A 12,533-nucleotide genomic window follows, 5' to 3' on the forward strand; every position below is an offset into this window, starting at 1 on the left:
ACATCTTCTTTATCCGTTCATCTGTCGATGGACATCTTGGCTCTTTCCACAGTTTGGCTGTTGTGGACATTGCTGCTATAAACATCGGGGTGCACGTACCCCTTCGGATCCCTACATTTGTATCTTTGGGGTAAATACCCAGTAGAGTATATGCATATCTTTTGAGGAGATAGTAAGGAAGAAAAGTTCTAAAGCCTTTTATAAATCAGAAAAATTAGTAGTAAATATACAAGTAAAGTTATAGCAAATACTCTGCATTTAGTGTCCGTGTGTTAATATGGTTATTTTTCTGAATCAGATTTTTTGTGCCATTTTGTGGGATGAGAGATGGGTAAAAATCTATGTGACTCATAAGGAAGAAGTTAGAGCCAAATTTACCTTTCTCATCTTTTGCAGGAGACACTGCTATTGAAAGTGGACAACATTATTGGGAGGTCAAAGCCCAGAAGGATTGTAAATCCTACAGTGTGGGAGTAGCATACAAGACTTTGGGGAAATTTGACCAATTAGGAAAGACAAACACTAGTTGGTGTATCCATGTCAACAACTGGCTTCAGAACACATTTGCAGCAAAGCATAATAATAAAGTCAAAGCCTTGGATGCTACTGTTCCTGAGAGAATAGGTGTATTTTGTGATTTTGATGGGGGTAAGTTTACTGATTTTCTCATAAGTCATTTTGTCATAGTTGCTTATATTTTAGTACTTTTCACTGGTAATCGTCTATATACAGTTTACATTAATGTGGTCAGGGTGTTTTGACCTACTAGGATTTGATCACAAACATAATTTCAGCTCTAGAATTGACTGGAAGGGTGTGTGATGTTTGCCTGAAGCCTTACAAAAGCACTCATCTATAATATGCTTAATAAGTCTGAAAGAATGATTTTCTTAATTTTTGTCTTAAGCATTAAAATTTTTTCTGTCCATTTTAATTCCTTCCTGACCTTATTTTTATTACCTGAAAAGAGTGGTGGAGTCACATTTTTCAAGTTGGGATGGACTTTAGAAATTGCCCAATCCATCCCTAGTAATGTAGGTTGGAATCTGATTCTGAGGGCCTTGAAAAATAATAATAGGCTCGTCTTTTTTATAGTAGTTGAGGGAAGGGGATTTCTATGCATTTTTAAAAACCATAGTCATATGATGATAATCTAATTTTAGAACTATTGGAGAGTAAGTGGTTAAATGTGGAAGAGATTGCAAACATAGAGTAAGACTTTTCAGGAGTCAGTCTTTGAGCAGTGTAAGCAGGACCATGTTTGTCTTGTTAGGTATTATATCCTTATTGCCTGGCAAGTGCTTTTACATAGAAAGCCCTCCCCTTTTTTTAAGATTTTATTTATTTATTTGACAGAGAGAGAGACAGGAGAGAGGGAACACAAGCAGGGGGAGTGCGAGAGGGAGAAGCAGGCTTCCTGCTGAGCAGGGAGTTAGCCCGATGCGGGTCTCGATCCCAGGACCGTGGGATCATGACCTGATCTGAAGGCAGACGCTTAACGACTGAGCCACCCAGGTGCCCCTCGTAAGCCCTTAATAAGTGTTTGTTGAGTGATTAATAGTAACAAGGGCCTGAGCAGTGGGAAATCCGGAGGAATGGATTTGGTGGTTCTGAGAAGTAGAAGTCATAGGACTCAAAAGCTAAATATGAATTGGAGAGCAAACAAAGAAGAGTTGAAGATGACTGAGATTCCAGCCAGTGTGGTCAAGAGGATGGTATGTCATCTGCAGCATGGGGAACATAGTCTGGGGAAAGAGGAGATGCCAGCAGGACAATCGTGTGGCATGACTGGCTTATACTTAGAAATTCAGTGTTAGAACTCAGAAGAGAAGTAGAGCTGAAGCTAAATGTTAGACACTGCATCACAGAGTGGCTACTGAAGAACAATTAAATGTTACTGCTTTGCTGTTTACTTTGTGACCATACATAGGTTGCTTAATGTTTTGATGTACTGTATATAAAGAACCCAGTGCATTAATGGTAGACATAAATACTAGTTTCTCTTCTCTGTTTGGTGGCAGCTGAGTCATTAAGGGAACATTGTAGAGAGAACACAGAACCTGGACAGGCATCTACATTCAGAATAGGAGAAAAGGAGACAGAAGATATCCTCAGGGTTAGAGATACAGAGAAGTCATGGGACAAGAATTTCAAGAAGTGGTAACAGATGGGGGCGCCTGGGTGGCTCAGTCGTTACGCGTCTGCCTTCGGCTCAGGGCATGACCCCGGGGTCCTGGGATCGAGCCCCGCATCGGGCTCCCTGCTCCGCGGGAAGCCTGCTTCTCCCTCTCCCACTCCCCCTGCTTGTGTTCCCTCTCTCGCTGTGTCTCTCTCTGTCAAATAAATAAAATCTTTAAAAAAAAAAAAAAGAAGTAACAGATGTAAGGAGACCATCAGGTTGGACAGTTAGGTGGTCAGAAAGACAGTTATTTTAGTTGCATGGTCATGTTGAAAGACTGTGAGGTATTTTAAAAATTAATAAAACTGAAGCAGTGATAATTATGATTTCAGAGACTGAAATGAATATGGCTTCAAGTGTTTAGAAGACAAGGTTTAATAAAGTAAGCCTTAAATGATGATAGGATTTGGGTACAGAGGCTGGTTATAGTAAAAATGAAGAAGAAATAGCCTGGTTTTTACTAAGTTAAGGAAACCATTTGTTAAATAATGATAAAATAAATAGTTTATAGTTGAATAAGTAGAGTAGTGCCAGATTATGGAAGCACTATGGAGATCCTGAAAATCAGGAAAGAAAACTAGATTTGGGCTTCTTCTTACACATGTCTACTACTGATTACTGATTTTCAAGTGAGAATTTCTGAGTCTAGTCCTTATAGTTTGTAACCAAAAAAATTGCCAAAATATGTGTTATTACATTTACCCATGATGATATGTTAGATTTGATTAAATGTTTTTGTGTAATAAATTAGGCTTTTTTTTTTTTTTCCTTTTAGGTCAACTTTCTTTCTATGATGCAAGCTCAAAACAGTTGTTGTATTCCTTTAAGACGAAATTTACTCAGCCAGTACTACCTGGTTTCATGGTTAGTACCAATTTATATTTTATTTGGTTTGATAACTTTAAGGAGAACAATCTGTGCTATATATTTGGGGAAGCCAAACATCTTTTTTTTTTTTTTTTCATATTCTTCCCTCTTTCCCTAATCTACCTCTCCCAAATCTGTGATTGTCTGTATATTTTTGGTATTTTTATTGAAGTAAATATTATTACATAAAAGTACACAAATTAGAAGAATGCAGTTTGATGAATCTCACAGGACTACACACATTTTTGTAACCAGTGTCTAAATCAAGAAATGGACCATAACCAGAATCCCATAAGCCCCCTTGTGCCTGTTTCTAGCCCCTGCTGGTCAGCCACTATCTTGAGTTTTAATACCATAAATTCATTTTGCCTCCTTTTCAACTTTGTATATTGAATCCTACAATATCTTTTTGGTTCAACATTATGTTTGTGAGATTTATCCATGTTCTGTTTGGTGGTATTCATTCTTATATAGTTTCCCATTGTATTTACATGTATAGTTTTCCATTATGTGACTATTTTATTATTTATATATCATTGGGTTCTTGAGTGGTCTCCCCTTGGGGATGTTTAGAATAATGTCTGTGAATATTCTTATTCATGTCTTTTGGTAAATGTGTGTATATATTTCCATCAGGGTATGTAACTAAGATTGGAGTTGCTAGATGGTATGATATGTGTGTAATCAACTCTCGTAGGGTTTTTCAGAGTTGTTGGTTATACTAATTAATTGCTAGCAGTATATTAGAGTTTGATTCTTCCACATTTTTATCAACATTTGGTAGTATCTTTTTTAAGTTTTAGTCCTTCTAGTGGATATGATATATACTCACCAGTTGAAGGACTTTTGGATTCTTTTCAGTTTTTGGCAATTTTGAATAAAGGCACTGTAAACATTCGCAAATGGATTTTTTTGTGAATATTCATTTTCATGTCTCTTGGGTAAATACCTAGGAGTGAGGATATTAGATCACTTGAAAGTGCATGTTTAACTTTAAAAGAAACTACCAAAATGTTTTTCAAAGTGGCTGTATGACTTTTGCATTCCTACTAGCAATATATGAAAGTTTACTACATCCTTGCTGTTACTTGATATTGTCAGATTTTTTGTTGTTCAGCAATTTTAATAGGCATGTAATGGTATTTTGTTGTGGTTTTAACTTGTATTTTCCTAAGGACAAATGATGTTGAGCATTTTTTCATGTGCTTATTTGCCATGTGTATAATTTCTTTGGTGAAGTATCTACTATTTGTTCATTTTTTATTGGGTTACTTGTTTTCTCATTAATGAGTTTTAAGATTTCTTTAAGTATGATGGATATGGGTCCCTTATCAAATAACAGTTTTGCAAATATTTTCTCCCAGTTTGTGGCTTTTCTCATTTTCTGAACATTTTGAAGAGAAGGTTTTCATTTTAATGAAATCCTGTTTATCCATTTTTTTTTCTTTTATGGATCATGCTTTGCCTAACTCAAGTTCACAAAGATATTTTCTTTTGCATTCTTCCTAAAGTTTTATGGTTTTAGGTTTTACATTTAGGTCTGTGACCCACTTTGAGTTGTTTTTTGTATATGGTACCAGGTATGGTTTGAGATCTAATTTTTTGCATATGGATTCCAAGAATTCTAGTGCCACTTACTGAAAAAGACTAACCTTTCTTCATTGATTTGCCCTTGCACCTTTGTGCTAGATGTTTAGAGTAAATAGGTTTGTAAATCACTTAAATAATTTCCAAAAAAGTAATGTAGTGGTTTTATAATCACAGAGCTGCTTTTGTGTTTTGGGAGTTATCATTACTGAACCTGCTAGTTTTAAAAATTTGAAATGTTAATCATACAGCTATAAATTTCACAGGTCAATAAATTCTTTGGTACATTACTGTAATCACTTAGTAAATACTAAACACTTTAGGATATAATTGAAGGTGGGAATAGGAATACTTCAACAGTTTCTAGGAGGTCCCTTGTCTCAAGCTATGTCAGCTACAAACCAGGCATTGGTGATAATTTAAGTGATCCATTCTTTCATATTTTAATTCATTTGAGCCTGTTCCAAATCAGTTGTCATTCATCTTATTGAATGGTATCTACTCTGTTTACAGGCAAAGCAGTTTCATCTTTCATAAACTTACTCACATTTATGATAATTAATAGACTATGGCAATATGGTTTATCTGGATATTGCTATTTACATTTTTCTTAGAAGTCTTTAAAGAATTACAAAAGGTTCTTATTATTAACAAGTTAGGGAAGAAGATAATGGATTTTACTCTGTTAACACAGGAGTGTTAGATTCCTATAGTTTCAGGCCACACTCCATTATCACAATCTAAAGAAAATTGGGATGAGGAAATTGGCTCTTTGGGCACTTCTCTTGGTTGTAAAGTTTATTTTCTTTTTTTAAAAGATTTTATTTATTTATTTGACAGAGAGAGACAGTGAGAGGGAACACAGCAGGGGAGAGCAGGAGAGGGAGAAGCAGGCTCCCTGCTCACCAGTTGTGGTGTTTAGCATCAGTAATAGTAGCCATTGTCTTTTGCCTATTAATCCTAAAAATTTAATCTCCAGGGGCGCCTGGGTGGCTTAGTCGTTAAGTGTCTGCTTTCGTCTCAGGTCATGATCCCTGGGTCCTAGGATCGATCCCCGCATCGGGCACCCTGCTCCGCGGGAAGCCTGCTTCTCCCTCCCCCGCTCCCTCTGCTTGTGTTCCCTCTCTTGCTGTGTCTCTCTCTGTTAAAATAAATAATACAATCTTTAAAAAAAAAATTTAATCTCTAAATTTCTGCAGCCCTTAGTTCCTTCTATTATATGCAGCTCCAGTGGGTTCTGCTAGCTACCACAAAGAGTTCCTGTGGCCTCGGTGGTTCTAAAAGACTCTTGAGTTAGCCTTTCCACTTCCCCTTAGTTCAAATATGAAGGTTATCAGTTTGGAACTTGTTGACCTTCACATATGTGGCATTTTGCCTTTCAAATGGAACTTTAAGGATCACCTAAGTTCTAATTTGATTTGAAAGCTGACTGAAGCTTTGTTTTGTCTTTTCTCAGGTTTGGTGTGGTGGACTTTCTTTGAATACTGGGATGCAGGTTCCAAGTGCTGTGAGAACACTTCAGAAAAGTGAAAATGGAATGACTGGTTCAGCTAGCAGCCTAAACAATGTTACTCAGTAAAGCTTACTCAGAACATGTTTACCCCCCTTCTGATTGGGTGACCTTTTCTGTGCAGTTACTAATCACAGAAATTTACGAGTGGTGGAAATCAGGTTTGCTATGCTCTGCTTTAAGGCCTGGAATGTGTTAGCATTAAGCATCTAATGCAAAGTACTCACGGGAACCTACTGTGCAGTATCATCAAGCAAGCAGATACGAAAGCAAGAAACTGATGTTTTGAAGAGTAAATGGGAAGAAAGGCAGTGTTTAAATAGTTATGTAGAAACTCATTTTTGTGTTTCTTGGATTACTTTGGCTCTTCCAATATGTTGTTACATATGGTAGCCCTAGGACCTGAGAGGAAAGCATTTAAAGCTTGTTGTCTTTTCTCTATACTTTTTCTTTATCTCATCACTACCTATTACTACATTCTTATACTGAAGCTTTAAAAAAAATACAGTCTTCTAAGGTTTTCTAAAAATTGAAATAATTGGTTGGGGATGCTAAAAAGGTTCTCTTACAATGGTTTATTTTTCTCCTTTTGTAAGTAGGTTGAGTTTTGCTAAATTATCCTCTTTTGTTTACTGACTAGATTGTGTATCATTTTCTCTTTCCCAAATACCATGATATTTCTCTTGTGGTTAAAACTCAAAATAGAGTGGATAGAAGAGTTTCTAGACATAATAGCTTAAAATCACCGATACTTTAGTTTTTTACCTGCTGCACTAACAGTGGCAAAGGGATATGCTTTCTATGTTGCCTTGTTTAATTAGACTTCTTTTCATTCAATCATTTTGGATGATGGATAAGATTTTTAAAAGCTTTCTTTTCTGATTTTGTTGTCTAGTTTAATTCTACCTTTAATAGTTATCTTGGTAAAATTCCCACTTGAATTTGGTAATAATTGATAATTATACTGATTTTTAATACTTCAAGTAGGAATGAAATGTTATTGAAGTTATATATAAGGTAGAAAAACTTACACCATTTAAGTTTTATCTCAGAAGGATAGTTTATAAAGGGAGGTGCCTGAAACTATACTGAAGTCATTTATGTCTGCTTTTTAATAAGATTTGGAATGGTTTAAACAAGTGTTTTGAAAAATGTCTACATATCTCTGCCTTATTTGCCACATGAATTTTTCAAACATAACTATTCAGAGGTTATTTTTCTTTTAATCCTTCTACAACATTCATTTATTTTCTAAAGGGGTATAATTCTTCCAAAAATCATCATAGAAGAATCTTTCCCAAACTTAGGGAAAATGTGTTAAACAAAGAGTAAAATCCATGGTTATTGAGTAGAACATACCTATTTTTTAAAAAATTGGTTAAAATTTGTAATACAAGTTCTTTGAGCCAAACTGAAAGTTGTGATTACAGTATTTAAGGATCCCTTGAGCATTTTTAAGTGGTCTCTGGATTTTTCTTTCTCATGTTGACTTTCTTTCATTCTCATTATAAGTGTATTGTTATGACAGCCTTCTCCCAAGAAGTGACTATTGCTGCTTATAGCTGAGTTGCCTTTTACAGAAAGGCCTGTGGAATAGGTATAGTTCATTCTCTCTTAAAGTTTACTGCTTACTGATAGGATGTTTTGTTCAGTGGTAAAGCAAACCTAAATGAGAAATTTTATTTGAACTGGGTATTATTTTTCCAGAAGACATTTATATCTGCACCGTTGTCTCATGACATATTGGTAGTTTTAACGACTATAAGGCAGTTGAGAGAATGAAATATGTCAACAGATATCCTTTTGATTCTCCAAACAAGTATAATTTTGGTTTTTGATCTTCCTAGAGATTTTGAAAAAAAATTTTGGGTGTTCTGTTCCCTACAGTGGATTATTCCAGGACCTAAGGAAACAGAAAGTTACAATTCTCTTTCATGGAGTCAAATCTGAAAGCAGTAATTTAGTGGTGGAGCTGCTTTAATGTGAACAGTTACATATGTGTGTTTTAGCGAAAATGACACAGAAGAATTCTTGCCAGAAATTCTTGTATAAAATTTTTTACTATTCGATCTTACGTAATTGTGTCTTCTCTTTAATTCAGTGCCTTCTTCCTCTGAGCGTGCTCCTGCTCCATGCCCCAGGCGGCGTCAACTGATACTTAAGCCAGAGACCATTCTGTTACACTGCTGAGAGCCTTCTGCCGCAGGGGTATGGAGGAGCGGGGATATCAGTCAGGCTGGAGGAGTGCGCCTGAGTCTTTCCTGTGCTCATGCCATCATGTGAAGCGCTTCATATAAAACTTTCTAATACTCATTTGGAAAATTTATTTGAAGTAATAACAATTATTACCTCAAAATAAGAATCTGAGGTTTTCCTCTTACTGTACTTCTTCTTAAAGGTCTCTAAATATAAAGAACAAAACGTGTAGGGTTTTAAGTTTGTATGTTAAGTTAAACGAAGAGTTTGCCACCCTAATTTTCGAACTAGAAAATAATTGATAGTGCCTATTTAAATAGTCTCACATTAAGGTAACTTAACTTGACGATAATATATAACATTCTCATTGTCATTTGAATTAAAAAATATTGAGCCTTTTTGCTCAATTTAATGCATTATGGGAAGATAGTATACTCTTCCAGACATTTTTTATTAGTTTATTTACTGTTTGTTTTGGCAGGTCAAACATGATTGCTTTCTGTAAAAGAAATGCATGAGAGGTTGATGGTAATGGATGTATCACAGGTATAAAAAAATTGTCTTATAAAAACATGCATTTAGTATTGCATTTCCCTTTTAGCAGTTGAATCCCAAACCGGTTTCAGTAAACTGGATAAAGAAATGAAGGAATTGCCTTAAGCACTTTAGAAAAGAATTTTTTTAGAATTCATTTTGACTATTTGGGCTTACCGTGTCACGTATGTCTTTAACTTTTGGTAAATATGTATATATCAAGCATTTAATAACTGAGTGCACATAGAAATTTAATATACAGTGATTCTTTGAAGGTTCCAGGTGTAGTAAACAAAAGGAAAGTATTAGAGGTATGCCTGTCTGTACATGGGTTTTATTGATGGCATCTGTACCATGTCAACAAACCATTAACTGCCACTGTATAGCTAGATGTGGCCTACTTTGTTCTGCAAACAGTAATTTTTCCTATGTTATCATTTAAAGAAACATACTGGCTTGGTTTTATTTGCTCATTTATTAAAGTATGAACAGTATCATGTATAATTTGAATTTTTTGTGACTGATCTTTGGTGGTACAAATAATAAAAGTAAATAATTTGTAATGAGAATTTAATAAGGCTAACATACTCCATTTCATGATTTACCTATACTTCTAAAATTATAGTTTTGTTTCATTTGAAAACATGGAAAAAAATTGGAAAAGGATATACACAGGAAATGATTATTTCAAAGAGTATTAATTCTGGAAGAGGACACTGTAGACTTCTTACTATAAAATATTGTGGATTCCAAGCTAAAATACTAAGGACTGTATTTTCAAATCATCATAATCCTTTTTATTTTAAATTTTTTTAATCACAATTCTTTTTTTAAAAAACCCGTATTTATTAGATCAGTGTCCATTCATTGGCTAATTCATACAGCAGATATTTAAGTGCGATACGGCGGCCATGCTTTATATTTAGATTTCCATAATTAGTGAAGTTTGATTTACTGTGCATATAGTTTTGCTACTTTTGAGGAGTGTGACAAAGTTTGTATGTTAAAAACAATGTTTTGTTAATAAGTCAGAAATTCTAAAAAGTAATTTTATAGTTTATAAAAAATTCAAATTAACTGCTTATAATATGGTTCACTTTTATATAGTCACATAAAATGGGTCTAGAAAACTTCCTTGATTTTATTTTAAACTGGATATATTCTTTTAGGGAAGTGTATAGTCAGCATACATTTACTCAACACCCAAATAACCATAAAGTTTTTTGCTATTTTTAACCAAAATGTACATTTCATAATGCTGGTACTGGAACATTATAATACATCATGAATGTTTCCTTTATCATTACAGAACGATTACCTCATGTTCAGTATAGTTTTAATTTTGTGTGTATCTTACAGTATTCACATTTTGCAAATATTTGTGACCCTGATATGCTTTGTTACCTGGAATATTTGATTAATGTAAATACATAAAGCTTTTTGAGTAATTTGGAGTTTAAATGGATTGCATTTGGTATATGTTGTTTTTATTGAAAAGATATTGTTGGTCTTGCCATATAAAGGTTAGTACTGGCTTATAAATAAATAATAGAGATTGCCATGGTACTTTTCTCCTCAGACTACCCAATTACTAAATTAAAACAGTATTTGTTATTTCTGGGTCAATATAAGGTACTGACTTTTGATTCATAATCATTTGAGCTATGTTAGTTTAACCTGATATATTTTCTTAATGATACCCATTCACTGTAAGTTGGTCCTGGGGAATGGGCATGTGGAGGATTTCACAGTATGTGGGCAGAAGATGGGTGAATGTGTTTGCCTTGGCTTGGAGCTTCATAAGTTTGGAACAGTTTTAAAATAAGTCATATTGTAAGTGAGTGGTTAAAAGGCCTTTTTATTAGTATTGGAAATTTTTGGAGAGCTTAAGGGCAGTAAGAATCCATGTATATGTTTTTTAACATTTTCAATATCTCTAAGGTACCAAAGCACAGAGTCTAATTTACCATTTAAGGGAGACTCTTTAAAATCAAATTTATAACTAATTCATACTGTAAGATACATAATAAAGTTTTGGAGCAATTTACATTAAAAACCAATAGTCTTTAAGATTTTTGGATATAATATAAAAAGTATTTTGGTTTCATTTCTTTTGAAGTAATTAATTAAATTTAAAATTAATCACCTTAGCTCTACCATACGTAGACTAACTAGATCTATGACCTCTCCATAAACTATTTCTCATCTTTGGGCCTCCACTGCCTTACATAAAATAATTGTAACTTGTTCAGCTTATCTCACATTTGTGAGAATTTGTGAAATGAAATGGAGTATGTGAAATTGTTTCAACACAGTAAAATGCTATGTAAATGTAAGGTATTATTTTCAGTTAATAATGGATTTAAGTGTTGGGATACTTCTAGATGCTCTTTCTTTTAATAAAGCATGTGCTTAAAGTGGTATCACGAGGACTTCAAAAAAAAAAAAAACCTACATGAACAAAATGCGCTTTAACATTCTTTAATTTGTGTATGACCTGTGGCCTTCTTGTATTTTCTCATCAAGCCTATTGCTCTATATCAAGACTTTGTACAGTTGTAAACATCTTTCGCAGCATTAGTGTCAGTGTAGAATAGTAGCATAAGTAAATGATTTAAGCTGTGTTTCCATTCAGGCATTTGCACTTTCAATTTATGACTGCTCAGTGCCACATGCAGAGTGAATTTAGCCCAAATAATTATTTCCAAACAACCAAATACTCAGCAGTTTGTTGTCATGGGATAAATGATATTAGATGTATGTGTCCACTTAACATTTGACACTTTCATTGCATTAAAAAAATATGAAGCATTTCAAAACTTTGCTAACCTGGGTATCATTTAGTATCTCTCCTAACATGTTTTGCTTTAAATTGGATTTATTAAATGGTTTACAAGTTACCTTGATCTATTGAGTATTTGGTATGTCTATTATCTGGACATGGTTTTGCTATGCAGTTCTGATAATAAAAATTCTTAATTCCTCAGGTTTAACTTTTAAGTTACAGATGAAGAACATTTCTAATGAACTATTTAAAATGTACTCAATTCTGCAAACTAGTGTTTTAATAAGCATATTGCATTATCATTGGAAACAAGACAGAGCCTTTTAAACTTCAAACTAGAAACTTTTTAACTTTAACATAGAGTATTCAAAGTGGAGTAACTTGTATGTTGAAATGATTGTATGTTCTGTATAGAATGACTGAGTTAAGTTCTTACAAAAGCACCTGGAATATCTCATCTAAAAATTAAACTTTTTTCTGCTTTCTTTTGCTTCAGTGCTTGCATTTCTATCAACTTTCATTAAATATCTACGATGTGCTTTTGGGGATGAGAAGATAAAAAGCCCCAAGAGCTTATATTTTAGAGCAGTGCTGTTCAACAGAATTTTATGCAGTGATGGAACGTTCTGTATTCGTGCTGTCCAACACGATAGCCACTAGCCTCAGGCAGCTCTTGAGCACTGTAAATATAACAAGTTCAACTAAGAAACTGAATTTTTTATCGTAATTAATTTTAATGTAAATAGCCACATCTTACTAATAGCTACTGTTTTGTACAGTGCAGCTATAAATGGAAGATGAAACATGCTATAACTATAATATAAATCAAGAATTTAGTTTTGTCTTTGGAGCTTGTCCCATCCTGGGTTACATTT

The 12,533-nt window shown here is 34.0% G+C and overlaps 1 protein-coding gene across 5 annotated transcripts in view; it reads left to right on the plus strand.

Annotated features, from left to right (window-relative positions):
• FSD1L (fibronectin type III and SPRY domain containing 1 like) overlaps window positions 1-12,143 on the plus strand; it is a 65,637-nt gene extending 53,494 nt beyond the window's left edge. For 4 of the 5 annotated variants that reach the window (XM_081803300.1, XM_031027626.2, XM_031027623.2 and 1 more), the window contains 3 exons: window positions 397-648; window positions 2,955-3,043; window positions 6,090-12,143. In XM_081803300.1, coding sequence (XP_081659426.1) covers window positions 397-648; window positions 2,955-3,043; window positions 6,090-6,212 — 464 coding nt within the window. In that variant the 3' untranslated portion in view covers window positions 6,213-12,143. The remainder of the gene's footprint in view (window positions 1-396; window positions 649-2,954; window positions 3,044-6,089) is intronic. The other variant, XR_014140097.1, reaches the window with a different exon arrangement.
• The last annotated feature ends 390 nt before the right edge of the window (window positions 12,144-12,533 follow it).

The sequence above is a fragment of the Leptonychotes weddellii genome, chromosome 14 (assembly GCF_054177405.1).
Source record: "Leptonychotes weddellii isolate Sample4059 chromosome 14, ASM5417740v2, whole genome shotgun sequence".
In the NCBI taxonomy this organism is placed as follows: domain Eukaryota; kingdom Metazoa; phylum Chordata; class Mammalia; order Carnivora; family Phocidae; genus Leptonychotes; species Leptonychotes weddellii.